This window comes from Dipodomys spectabilis, unplaced genomic scaffold (genome assembly GCF_019054845.1).
Source record: "Dipodomys spectabilis isolate Male_0828 unplaced genomic scaffold, ASM1905484v1 ptg000001l, whole genome shotgun sequence".
NCBI lineage: Eukaryota > Metazoa > Chordata > Mammalia > Rodentia > Heteromyidae > Dipodomys > Dipodomys spectabilis.
The window spans coordinates 15,135,497-15,149,269 of NW_024870678.1; the positions used below are offsets into that span (position 1 = coordinate 15,135,497).

The 13,773-nt window shown below is 38.9% G+C and overlaps 1 protein-coding gene across 5 annotated transcripts in view; it reads left to right on the forward strand.

The window, feature by feature from the left end:
* Ncoa7 (nuclear receptor coactivator 7) overlaps positions 1-13,773 on the forward strand; it is a 116,515-nt gene that overhangs the window by 97,898 nt on the left and 4,844 nt on the right. For 4 of the 5 annotated variants that reach the window (XM_042685313.1, XM_042685398.1, XM_042685471.1 and 1 more), the window contains 3 exons: positions 2,425-2,572; positions 11,874-11,999; positions 13,531-13,683. In XM_042685313.1, coding sequence (XP_042541247.1) covers positions 2,425-2,572; positions 11,874-11,999; positions 13,531-13,683 — 427 coding nt within the window. Of the gene's footprint in view, positions 1-2,424; positions 2,573-10,344; positions 10,578-11,873; positions 12,000-13,530; positions 13,684-13,773 lie in introns of those variants that run through there. The other variant, XM_042685619.1, reaches the window with a different exon arrangement.

Consider the following 13,773-nt stretch of genomic DNA (forward strand, 5'->3'; position numbering starts at 1 on the left):
TAAAAATACCCAGTAAAAACTAGGGCGGGAAGCTGGGTGCCGGTGGCTCACACCTGTAATCCTAGCTACTCAGGGGTCTGAGATCTGAGGATTGAGGTTCAAAGCCAGCCCAGGCTGTAAAGTCCATGAGACTCTTATCTCCAATTAACCACCAGAAAACTAGAAGTGACGCTGTGGCTGAAGTGGTAGAGGGCTAGCCTTGAACTGAAGAGCTAAGGGACAGTACCCAGGCCCAGAGTTCAAACCCCACAACTAACAAAGAAAACAAACCTAGGACTAGAGACATAGTTCAGCAGTAGAGTACCAGCCTAGCAAGGATAAGGCTCTGAGTTTAAAAGTATAAGGTGCTTGAGTACCTCAAAAGAAAAAAATAATAAATTACCTTCACAGAAACATAGAGGCTAGTTTTGACTAAAATGGTATGCCATGCTCAACCAAGTTTAACTATAATCACCATAATCAGCAAATCTCTGTTCAATCATAGTGTATCAATATGAATATAAATTTTTAATAGACTGGTAATATATAGCAGCTTTGGTACACGGCTTTTCTTGGATAACAACCTTGTATGATGTATTGAAGGAGACAACTAAAAGGAAATAATCCTTTTAAAAAATATAAAGACCAGTGGTTCTGTACTATGAAGAGTAGGAAAGGGAAGCAGTAGCTTCAAAGAATATGTGATTTAAGTTAATAGTTACATTTCATGAAAGCTCACACAAATTGAAAAAGGAAATATTGATACCACAAATCACAGATAGAAAAATCTACAAAAGAATGGCTCCAACCAGGAAGCATCCATTGAAAATGTTCAACTTCAAGGAAATACAAACTGACCCAGGTTAAAAAAATAACAGCAAGCTTGTTTATTTAAGAAAAAAAGATAAGCAAGATTGTTATGAAACCTCTATACAATCTATGATCCTGGTGTTGGAGTATACTAGTCATCCATTCAAAATTAGTTTGTCACAGTTAATCTTAAGTTATAAAATCATGCCCTTTGGTCCTGAAAGCCCTTTTCTGGGAACTAATCTTGAAGACATAATTCAAAAGATGCTACAAGGCATAGATTGACATGTTCTTGTAACATTATTCATGTAGTCTAAGAAATCTACAAGCTAAATATCCTGATGTCATAAAAGGACTTATTACTTCATTAGAATGTAGACATTAAGGAGGAGTACAAAGACTAGCAGTGAGGTAAATGAGTATTATATATTGCTGTATGTAACACAATTATGCCTTAGCTTTCTGATAATATTGTATAAGTAATGTGAAAATAGTCAAGAACAGATAGAAATGTGTAAAGCTACAAACACTTTGCTCCATTGATATATCAGAATTGTTGGTTCTCATTAATATTGTCATAATATTTTTATATACTATTAAAAATTAGTAAGTTTAACATTGTTACAAATAGTAGCCACAACAAGAATTATTATTTTGTAGAAACAAGAGACTTCAAGAATCATGTGATCCTACCTATTTCCCTTTGCCCTGCTATGATGTTTTCAGTAAAGAAAGGTCAGAGTGCTTGTGACTGTCATACCTGGGGACAGGCACCAGCGAATAGGAACAGAAGTTTCCAACTCTCTGCTCAGCCATTTCCTCTGTTGATTAAACCTGAAGAGAGGCCACAGAACCTCCATAGCCTAGATATGGAGACAAGAGAATTTGAAGGTCAAGCACATTTCTATGTCAATAAAATTAGGTCTCTTTCTAATATGGAAATAATAACTAGTATTGTTACTGACACTTTTTAGTTTCCAGAAATGTTTTATTTAGTTATTATGTAATAGCACTATGCCTTGTAGCATCTTTTGAATTATGTCTTCAAGATTAGTTACCAGAAAAGGGCTTTCAGGACCAAAGAGCATGATTTTATAACTTAAGATCAGCTGTGACAAACTGATTTTGAAAGGGTGACTAGTGTGTTCTGTTACCAGGATCATAGATTGTATAGAGGTTTCATAGCAACCTTGCTTATCTTTTTTCTTTAATAAACAAGCTTGCTGTATTTTTAAAGCTGTAAACTCCTTTTGGATTGTAGTTCATCTTTGTGCCCAGCTGAAGCATATAATCTGTATTTGTTTTTCAATGTCCAGTAAAGGAAAACAATGAAGAGAAAACACATCTAAATTTTTCATTGTGTTCTTCAGTTTTGTTTCCCATTTCTTGATCTTTCCCTCAGATAGGACTAACAGTTTCCCAGTGCCTAGGTGCCTGTGCTTTCATTTATCAGTTCTCATTTTCTAAAATCTGGAAGCTACTCATAGACAGATCTTGACAGGAGAAATTTCCTCATTACAAACTAGATTTGCCAGGGTGGATACAGGTGCTGTTATGGACTCAGATCCCTTGTTAGTAGTGCATGTTAGGAAAGGGGACTTGATGCTCACTGCTCTCTTGAACTTGCTTTTTCAGGGTGGATCATTTGTACACCTTCTTTGTTCAGTGGTCTCCTGATGTCTATGGGAAAGATGCGAAAGAGCAAGGCTTTGTGGTGGTAGAAAAGGAGGAGCTGAATATGATCGACAATTTCTTCAGTGAGCCAACAACCAAGAGCTGGGAGGTGAGCATTGGAGCAGAGGGGAGGCTGTTGTGGCCCCTAAAATACAAGACACAGCAGAAATGGCCTTGTATCCAGATTCTAATAGCTGGCTGATAAGGATCTTATGCACCTGCAAAATTGCCAGGGAAAGTAACTTCATTTTGTTTGATACTGGTTTTGAGTATCCATACATGCATACGTGCATGCCATTCATTCTGATCTCACTCAAAGGATCCAATGGTTATAGTAAATCAGCAAACTTTTCTGTAAGGGCAAGATCATAATGTTCTTGACTTAGCAGGTCAGATCTTCTCCACAACAACTACTCACCTCTGTTATTATAGAGCTAAAGCAACTACAGACAACATATAAGTGAATGGGCATGGGTACGTTCCATTCATAAGTTACTTTGTGTTACAAAACATTATTCTTGGAGCTGGGTGTGGTTCACAATCATAATCCCAGCGACGCAGAAGAGAGACATAGTAGAGTTGTGGTTTGTAGCCAGACTAGTTAAGAATAAGCTAGTGAGGCCCAATTTCAGAGAAAGCCAGGCATAGTATAATGCAACTGCTTGAGAGGCTGGCCCAGGCAGGGGGGAAAAAAAAGGAAGGAAGGAAGGAAAGATTGGAAGGAGAGGACTGGAGTTGTGGCTCAACTGATAGAGTACTTGCCAACAAGAGCAAAGCCTGGCATGGCAATAAAAATAAAACATTATTCCTTTGGAATTTTTTCTCAACTACTAAAAGTATATTTTAATTTTTTCTTACCTTGTGTGCTGTACAAAAATGGATGGGGGTGGCATGGTGAGTTATATTTACTTATATGGCAACCTACAATTTCCTAACCTCAAGTTAACTTTCACCAATCAGACAAGCATATATTAAGTACTCTATTGAGACAGGGCCTTGCAACAATGAATTTGGTGAGAAAAACACTGTTTAATAAGGTTCCAAAACCAGGAGATAGGCTTATTATCTCCTGCTAACGAGCCTGTTCTTCCTCCTCACAACTGCCTTTAGTGTTGATTCCATGCCTCCTTTGAGTTCTGTTTCTTTCCTACACTCTTCAAGCCTTTATCTCCAAGCTTACATGGATAGCAGATAAATTCATGAACACCTTCTTAGGATACATAAGATGCTCAGTCTTTCCTCCATCTACCAGTACCCATCTAGTTGCTTGCTGCCCTGGGAAAGCATCCATTCATACTTTCTCTGCTCCCAGGAGGCCATTCATTACCATAGAAAACATGTCAACCAAAGGTAAGCATTGCAACATGTATGCCTGTGGTCATAGCTACTCAGGACTGAAGAAGAAGGACTGTTTGGTCCCATGACTTTGAGACCAACCTAAAAATATAGCTAGAGCCCATTCCAAAAAGCAAAACAGCAACACACAATAACTTGTACCATCATATTCATATGATTTCTTAATTCATCTGGATCCTCACACATGATTAGAAATCCCTTTTTGGGTTGGGAATGTTGCTTAGTAGAGTACTCGCCTAGCATGCATGAAGTCCTGGGTTTGCTTCCTCTGCACCACAAAAACAGAAAAAGCCAGAAGTGTTACTGTGGCTCAAGTGGCAAAGGGCTAACCTTGAGCAAAAGAAGCTCAGGGACAGAGCCCAGGCCCTAAGTTCAAGCCCCAGAACTGTAAAAAAATTCCCTTTTCATATCTCTTAAGTTACCTCCCTTTTCTAATTTCTTACACACTTTTAAAGCTCTCTGGCACACTTCAGCCTCAGTGAATTTCAAAGATTGACCTTTTTTCACATTGCAAGAGGAGGCCATTGGACAAGTTTTCTCATCTACACTTACTTTTTTATTTTATTTTATTGTAAAGATGCTGTACAGAGGGGTTTCAGTTACATGAGTAAGGAAATGAGTACTTTTCTTGTTGAGCATATGTACCCCCTCCTTTGTTGTTCTCCCACTATTCCTGCCCTCCCCCACCTCCGACCCCCAACCCTGAAGTTGTAAAGTTCATTTCCAACATAGTGTCTTGTGGGTGTCATTGTTGCAATGGGCCATTTTGTGTCCTTGTTTCAGTGTTTTGGTATTCCCTAACCCCTCCCCAAATTAGATAAATGTATATACAAGATGCAGGGTACCAAATCAAGTAAATTGACAACAAGAGATATACCATAGGGAGAAGAACATACAAAGGAAACAAAAAAAATCACATAGTTCATTAAAAATAACAACAGCAAAGTAAGACCATATCTTGAGGTTCATTTTGCTTAGCATCATCTTATATGGTCATCTGTACATAGCTTTTGAGCTTTTCTACTCATCTGATAAAATTATTCTAGATATATAGTAATTATTGCAAATGAGGGAAACCATGGGACCTATATTTCTTTGGTTCTGGATCACTTCATTTAACAGGATTTTTTTCCACTTCTTAATTCACCTATTAGTGTACCATTTATTTTTGGCTCCGGGAAAGAGTATCTTTCTCCTCACAAAGGCTGACTATTGTTCTGTCATTTTTTACTATCCTTACATATGTCACTACTTTCTCTTCCTTGATGGTTCCTTATGTTTCTCCAGGGTGATTTAATAATTTTCTCCCCTTTTTCCTTTATCTTTCTTTTATTGTACAAAATAATGTATATCAGGATGGCTTTCATACATGTACACAATACACTTGGATCATACTCACTGCCTTCATTATCCACTCTTGCCACTCACCTTACCTGGTGGTGCCATCCTGTTCCCAAGTGGCTCTCTACTTTCATGTTAACTATTTTTGTTTATTTGTTTGTTTATCTATTTATCCTTAGTAATTGTACAAAGGGATTTCAATTCAGCCTCTCAGTTTATGAGTACAAGGCAACTTCATCTCTTTCACCCCTCCTATCATTCTCCCTCATCCACTGCAATCCTACCCATTCTCTAAAATTACCTGATTTTTCCAAGCTGTTTCCTACCTTCTTTTCTATCACCATCAAAATTCTTGATTAAATAATGGAATCATATTAATTGTCTTCATTTTCTCAGCTACTCTTAATTTCTTACCATGTTGTAGTCCAGTTTCTCCAATCACTATTGAAGTCACCTCTACAGTCTCTATGGACCCCCCAATTTCCACCATCATTCTGTACGCATGTCCGTATACCCCTCTCTCCCAAGATACGGTATTCCACAGCTCATGATGGGCCCCTTTGGGCCCTCAGGCAAAGGTTACATGACTGACTAAGGAACACCAGAATGTTAACTCCTGTCCTCACCTAGTCATTCCTGCCCAAGAGCCTCTCATGAAATACGAACACTGAGAAATCCAAGCCAGGGAAAGTGTCTTTTTTAACAGAGATGTGACTTTTACCCCAATACAAAATTCCAATACAAAATTCTAGAAAAAACAATTTAGACCCATGGAGGATTTAATTGTTCCCTGACAAGGCCTCAATATCTTTTGAGTCATATTTTGCTATGACAATTTCTGTGGGAGATGAGGGCCATACACACCAATGTAAGGGCAGAGTGAGAAGGTCTAGAGAGAATCCAGAAGTCTACCCAAGACCTTCTCAGGGCCAGCCAGGAAGATGAAAAAGAAGGCAAAGCCTTCTGGAAGGTAGTGTCTGGACTTGTAGATGAGAAGAGTTCAGAAGGAAGAATCAGTGAGTTGACCTTTTCTAAGTTCCTGGTGCTCTTGCCAAGGTTTATAATGTGGGAGAAAAATACCAATACTAGTTATATAGGGAAAGATATCTGGAAAGAGGTGACTGGACTGGTTAGGCCACTTATCTCTGCTTTCCTTCCACATGGAAGACAGAGTCCAAAAGTGCTGTGAGTGGGAAATGCTGTCCACACCCAGGTAGAAGCAAGCTCCACTCACTGGCACGCTTGATTGATCTCAGCATTACAGTATTTTCTGCCTTAAAAACAAAATTCTATTTGGGGGCTGGGAAGGTAGCTTAGTGGTAGAGCACTTGTCTTGCATGCATGAGGCCCTGGGTTCAATTCTTCAGCACCACATAAGCGGAAAAAAACCAAAAGTGGTGCTGGCTCAAGTGGTAGAGTGCTAGCCTTGAACTGAAGAGCTGAGGGGCAGCGCCCAGGCCCAGAGTTCAGGCCCCACAACCGAAGCCCCTCCCCCCAAAAAATTGTATTTTATTTTATTGTAAAGATGATGTACAAAACAGTTACAGTTACATAAGTAATGAATGAGTTCATTTCTTGTCAAATAATGTTACCTCCTCCCTCATTTTCTCCTACTTTCCCTCCCTCCCTCTGATTTTTCTATCGTTTGTAGGTGAAGCTTTGCCTAGAATAACTTTCTTCTCTCTATGGGTTTATTTCTATCTTAGAATCTCAGGGACTTTTCTACAGGGGATGGCTTGAAATTTCAGCTCTTAGATCTCAGCCTCCTAAGTAGCTAGTATCGTAAGTGTGAGCCACAGGCACCCAGCTTCTATTTTGTTTTAGGATGCTTTCTAGATGTTGAGAGAATATATCTTTCTTTTTATTTTTATAAAATGAGATTATGCTCTGTGTTGTGTACCTGGCTTTATGATAACTGATATGTTTTGAGGATTGTATCATTTTAAGGATTTTTTCATGATTGCCTTGTATTTTTATTTTAGTTTATTTAACAATGGCTTGCTTTGAATCATTAAATGGATTCACACTTTTCTCAAGGATGAAATGATCTACAATCTTTTTTATTCCATTAGTCCCCTGGAAATGAGTGTTTTAAGGCTCCAAGTTTCTAGTATAATAGCAGCTTAATTCAGCAGTAATGTGAAGGAAAACCTTCTATGTCTCTGCCGACAGTAAGTGTTATCATTACAATTCCCTTCATCCACCCTAAAAATGTTTGCTAATTTGAAGTGAAAATGTGATAACTTAATTTTTATATCCTTGACAAGTTTTTATATCCTTGAGGACAGAATGATTGTAAATATATACATATGTATGTATGTATGTGTATATATATATATATTTATTTATTTATTAGTCACTTGTGTTTTTTTCTTCAGGCTGCTCATTTCCACTGACTAATTTTCCTAGAGGATCTTAATAGCTCTGTCATACTGTTTGAATGCTTGCTAATTAAATCGAGTAATTCTTTAGCTCCTTGTTTGTGTGTTTGAGAGAGAGAGAGAGAGAGTTGCTAGGGATTGAGCTCAGGGCCTCACACTTATTAGGCAGGTACTCTACCACTTGCCATGTTCCCAGTTCTATCTCTTCTATTTTTAACAGATACTACTATGCTCTTTTCATTTTTATTTATGGATTTTATTTAATTTTTCCATTTTTTTCAGTACAAAGGATTGAACCAAGTGTTTCATACTTGATTGGCAAAATCTTCTCAATATAAGCCACACTCACAGCCCTTTAGTTTGCATTTTGTTTTTGAAATAACACCGCTCTCTTTGCGTGGGCTAGCCTCATACCTGCAATCTTTCTACTTATGCCTCCTAAATGCTAGGGTTATAGGCATATGACACCACTCCTAGCTTTACTTCCAGTGGTTTTATTATAGGTGGTCCTATATTCTCAAATTAAACAGTGCTCAATCTATAGTTGATTTTCTTTCAATGTTTGATAAGTGATAATTTAATAGTATTTATCTCCCACACTATTGATTAATTTCTGAGGTTTCCAACATCATATTAAAAGGTTTTATGTGTACTATTCTATCTAATTTATCATTTAAATATATAAGTATACTCATATATTTCCATGCTTAAAGCCCTTAGTACCCTTATCCCTTGACTATAGTAATTACCTACCTAGTTCATTTGTTAGAATAGCCAATTGATTTATTTTTAAACTGAATACTTGATTCTTATCAGAAGAGATTAATTCAGCAGGTGTGTAGGAGAAATGATGGAATTTGTATTTTCCAAAGTACCCATCTCAGATAATTTTGAAGAACAGATGCATTTTAGACATTGTGACCCATTAGACAAGTTCTAGGCCTCTTCTCGTACTCCTTCAACAGATTTTCCCCCCTAATACTGGGATTTGAGCTCAGAGCCTCATGCTTGCTCTACTTTCTTGCTCATGGCTGGTGCTTTACCACTTCAGCCACAACTCCAGTCCAGCATTTTGCTGTTAACTGGAAGTGGAATCTTGTGGACTTTTCTGCCTGAACAGGCTTCAAACCTTGATCCTCCAAGACTAGCTCTAGAGTATCTAAGGTTACCAGTGTGAATCACCAACAGCTCAACTTTTCCTTCAACAGATCTTATCCACCTGTCTCATTTCTCTTCCTTTCCTCTCTATTTTCCAGCCATATCAACCCTAGAATCTACCTCTGAATTCTTGCTATGCCCTCCATATTGCACATCTCCCCACTTCCCATTCCCTTCTTACAATTCCAGCCACCCTCTTCTCCGTGAACAAGCCATCTTGGCACACCCCAGCTGTCCCCAACTTCTTTTGTGCTTCTGGAGTTTTCAGCACCTGTATCACCTGGAACGATATTCACTTACTTCTGCTTCTGTACTGTTACCCTGTCAGCCATGGGAGACTGTGGCCTGCTTTGTGTCCCAGTATCCCTGGCAAAGCACTTGGTACTCACTATCACATAGTGTGCTGTTTATGCTTTTTCTTGACAAAGAATGCCAGTGATTCTGCCCCAGGCTCCTGCCAGGAGGCTCAGTTCTGGCAGATCTATGACTGATGACTGAGCCTGCCAGAGACCACTTTGTAACTTACCATGCTGGCTATGCTATTAGTACTGTGATCTCCCGCATGGTGCTGAGAAGGAAATGACACTGAGATCTAAAAGAATTCCAGGGAGATGGGTGAAAATTGATCCAGCAGGATCTCCGTTTCTTCCCAGCATACTGACATCTGATCTGAGGAGGCGAGGAGGACTCATCATGTTCATTATTTGCCAAGGCTAATTTTAAAATGTAAAGAGACAAATATTACTTGGGCAGCTGTTTTTGCAAGATGCATCTAGTATGACAGCTTTTACATCCTCATATAACCAGATGTTTTCCTACCCTTTTATGTCCCTCACTCAGTAATTCTGATTGATATTGAAAGCGTTCACTGTGATGGACCTCCCTCACCTAAACTCTGTGTTCAGTCGTGGCTTAAGAGTCAAACACACGCCAGGCACAGAAGAAGCATTTTAAAATGGAGCCTCAGCTTTAAATTATGGTATACGTAGAGGATCCCAGTGGAGTAACTCCTTTGAACAGTTAACTTACAGTTTAACAAAATGAATACCAGGAAGCTGAAACATGTTGCTGTTGTTGTTTTTAAATCTTTAGAGTGGGTTAGGGATTAAGTGGAGGGAGATAGACACATGGAAAGAGGACCGGTGGGCAAATACAACCGTAATATGAAGTATACATATGTGAAATTGAGCCAGGTAATTTGAGGAAATTGTGAAAGAAGAGGTGACATTGATCAAGATGGATTATACTCATAAATTGACACGTTAAGTACAACCCTTTTGTACAACTACTTAAAGAGAATAGTAAAAATTCTTACAAGGGAGGAGGACGGGAGAAGGGGGAAGAGAAGGTACTGAAAGAAAAGCGAAAAGGCATGGTGAGACAAGCAAAGTTGCCCAGAGGGCAATAATGAGGAAAAGCACAAGCGCGGGGGGGGGGGGGGGGGGGGGGGGGGGGGGGGGGGGGGGGGGGAGCAAAACCCTCAAACAATAGGGTTTTATTGTACTCTTAGGAAACTACCCTGGCAAAGGTGAAAGTGTCATTTTACAGCCCGAGGAGAGGCTGTGTCTGACAGGAAGTGTGTTGGCTCTAAATCCTAATTTGGGCGTGTTCCTGTAGAAATGCTGAACCAAACCTCCCTCCTGAGGGAAACAGAAACTCAATCATGCAGGAAGCGAGATACTGAAAAGCAGTTGTAGCTCAGCGTGGCTGCAAGTGACTGTGGTGTGGGGAGCAGCAGCTAGAGCAGAAACCTGTTCCTCATTAGAGAGTGAGCCAGTAAGCGGACACTTCTCTCCGGTCGCAATGAGAGGCCAAAGACTACCATTGGACGCTCAGATTCTCTATTGTGCCAGACCTGACCAAGAGCCTTTTGTGAAGGTATGTTGGAGTGTGTCCCCAGGGATGATAAGGTGCAGTGAAGGCTCAGCAAGCTGGCACTCCATATGTTTTGAAATTCGTTCTAATTGGATTGAACTGTGCTAACATTTCAACCAGAGCAGATTAGTGTATTCATTGTGGAGATGGATATAATGTGGTTGCCCCTTCCTTTTGGAACTAGAATTGTAAATTCGGGTGCTTGCTTGCTTGCTTTCTTCCTTTCTTTCGTTCTTTCTTTCTCAGCTTCATTTTGTCCTTTAGCATGTGTAGAGTTTGCCAAACACATGTGACTTTATTTAATACATTTAAAAGCTAGATTTGTGATTCTTCAAGTTTTTCTCTCTCTCTGTAAGTTCTCCATCAGAAGAGGGCAAAGTTTATAAGCTAGCTGATTTCCCTATCAGTAATCTGGCTCAGGTGGCAGTGGGTTCTTTGTGTGTGTCAGTGTGTTCTTGGTAATTAACTAATGCATTTATCTAATAGCTTTCACTAATTGTAACTTAAATACGTTTTTTTTCTATGTGTTGTAGAAGTCATTAGTAATGGTTCCCAGTGATTTTGGTGTAATTAGTTGCCTTACATAGCAAAATTTCAAAGCAGTTCAGTGATATATTTAGAGTCTCTTAAAGATCCAAAAATGGATTTTAAGCTGAAGATTTTGTTGGTTTTTTAACATAGCTGCAGTTAAATGATAAATATTATGTACAATTTAATGTCTGTCAGCCTAGAGAGAATACTTTGGCTATTTCTGAATCATATATAAAGAATAGCTATCCAGTCATAATTTAAAGCTTCCTTCTCCTGTTATTACTCCTGGTAGCTGTTATCAATTATTATTTCTATTAGATTTAGTTTCTAGGTACACAACCTTAGGAGAAAACACCAGAAACCTTGATTAAAAACTATCTTTATCATTCTAAACTTCCTATTTATAAAGACTTACCAAGCAATCTCTGATTACTTCCTTGACAACTCAAATTTAGATGTGGGCTAAAGGAGAATAATTTAGAGCATTTGCAAGGGTATAAATTGCTTGTGGAGTTATAAACAGTTCTCGTGCAAGGATGGAACAATCAGCAGCAATAGCAAAACTGGAAAACTGGTGACTTTAATTCATGCACATTCAATGCCTTGGCTGTCATGTGTTAAATTCTCCATTTTTTATGGTTTAAAATTTTTTTAGCTTTTTCCAAAAGTCTTGCTTGATTTATCTCCTACTACTGAGGTGGATTTTGTAGCAATTGAGGAAAAGCAAACCTCATCGTTTGTCCTGGATTGTTCATTACCTCACCCTAGATCATCACTGTGGAAGAGGCAAAGCGCAGGAAGAGCACGTGCAGTTACTATGAGGAGGAGGATGATGAGGGGCTGCCAATCCTGCAGCCCCACAGTGCACTCCTGGAAAACATGCACATAGAGCAGGTGGGTTCTCCTGTGTCTTAGCACAAGTGTCTTCCGGCCCTTACAAAGTGTTCCCCATCCTTGCCTCCATTTTCTCTTGTCACTCAAGGTGAAGGGTGAGCTAGATTAGAAAGGAAGAACATGGTCACCTAATCAAGGGCATCTCTCCTCTGATTCTGAACTGTTACACCAGCTCTCATGGAAATAGGAGGAATTGATCAAACGGTATCATCTATCCAGAAACCTAAAGAAAAAGCCATTTCTTAAAAAAAGAAAAAGATGATGGTGCATATCTATAATCTTAGCCCTCAAGATTCTGAGGCAGTAGAGTGGCAAGGCAAGTTCAAGCCTTAGTTACATAGGGAAACCTTGTCTAAAAAGAAAAGGAAGGAAGAGTCTTCCTTTATTTTGTTTGTCATTTTCTTTGGATACCTTATATCTTCTGAAAATCTCTCAAATAAACTTGATGAAGTAGCATGTGATGATATCTGAACCCTAGTAAGAAGTTTTTGTACTTCTTATATTAATTAGCTTAGAAATCTGAATTTCAGAAACCTAAAAACAATCAGGTCCTGCCTCAATTTACAAATGAGTAAGGGAAGACCCAGGAAGGTAATATGGCTTGACCATTCGGCTATTGAAATAGGATCCATGCTGCCAGTGGCTAGAGCTGACTTTAAGCACTGTGAAGACTTAGCCCCTCATAGCTTCCTTTGATAATATTTTTGAAGCGATATAAATTATTGGTATTTATGACAGCTAAGTTTAAGCTAATTATAGCTATAGATGACAAATTCAAGATAGTCTGATTTCTTACCAAAAATATTTTGTTTTGTTCTGTGGGAAGCTGTAGTTGTCACTAGCACCTTTGAACCTATAAAGTGAGAAAGAATTGAAATAATGTGAAGTGTTTGGCAAAAGTCAGATTAAATATGAAGAAGTATATGTGTCTAACTCATAGGACTTTCACTTGATCTTTATCTTCAAACGTATAGTCACAGGCTGCATAATGATATTTTGGTTAGTGAAGGATTGTGTATATGGTGTCATTACATTCCTTAGACTGAAGTCATGGCTCAAGTGGTAGAGCACCTCTGTTTTGAAGCTTGAGGCCCTGAGTCTAAACCCCATTATCACCTCCCCCAAAAAAGGAAGGATACATTTTTTTTAAAGATTAGTTACATTATGGACACCTTAGTTTGCATTGGTACACCTGTGACATTCATATAACCACATTATCTGATACCACATTTTTTCAGAATATATATCCATTGAAAATCAACTCATGACTGACTGTACAATTCACAGAAGCCCAAAGATAGGCCCAGTGTGGGGGAAGCAGGCTTTAGGCAGCACCATTACCAATGTGAACATTCTCAAGCATTGGTTTTTCCCTTCTCTTACTCAGTTTATGGTGATAAATACTTGACGGGGGTATGGAGGAGGACTATATATGATTTTGAATCTGAGCCATAGGCCCGTTTTTATGCCACCAGTTAATGATGATTTGCAGTTGAGCTGTCTATTTACATCTCCTTCTTTGGATTGGCAGCTGGCCCGACGCCTTCCAGCAAGGGTGCAGGGGTATCCATGGAGACTGGCCTATAGCACAATAGAGCATGGAACCAGCTTGAAAACTCTCTACCGGAAATCAGCGTCTTTGGACAGTCCTGTCCTATTGGTCATAAAAGATATGGATAATCAGGTGAGGCCTGTTCCTCTCTTGGAGAACATGTTCTAAAAATCATTTTTAAATCTACTCAACAGTAGATTAAAAAGAGTAATGCGATGAACT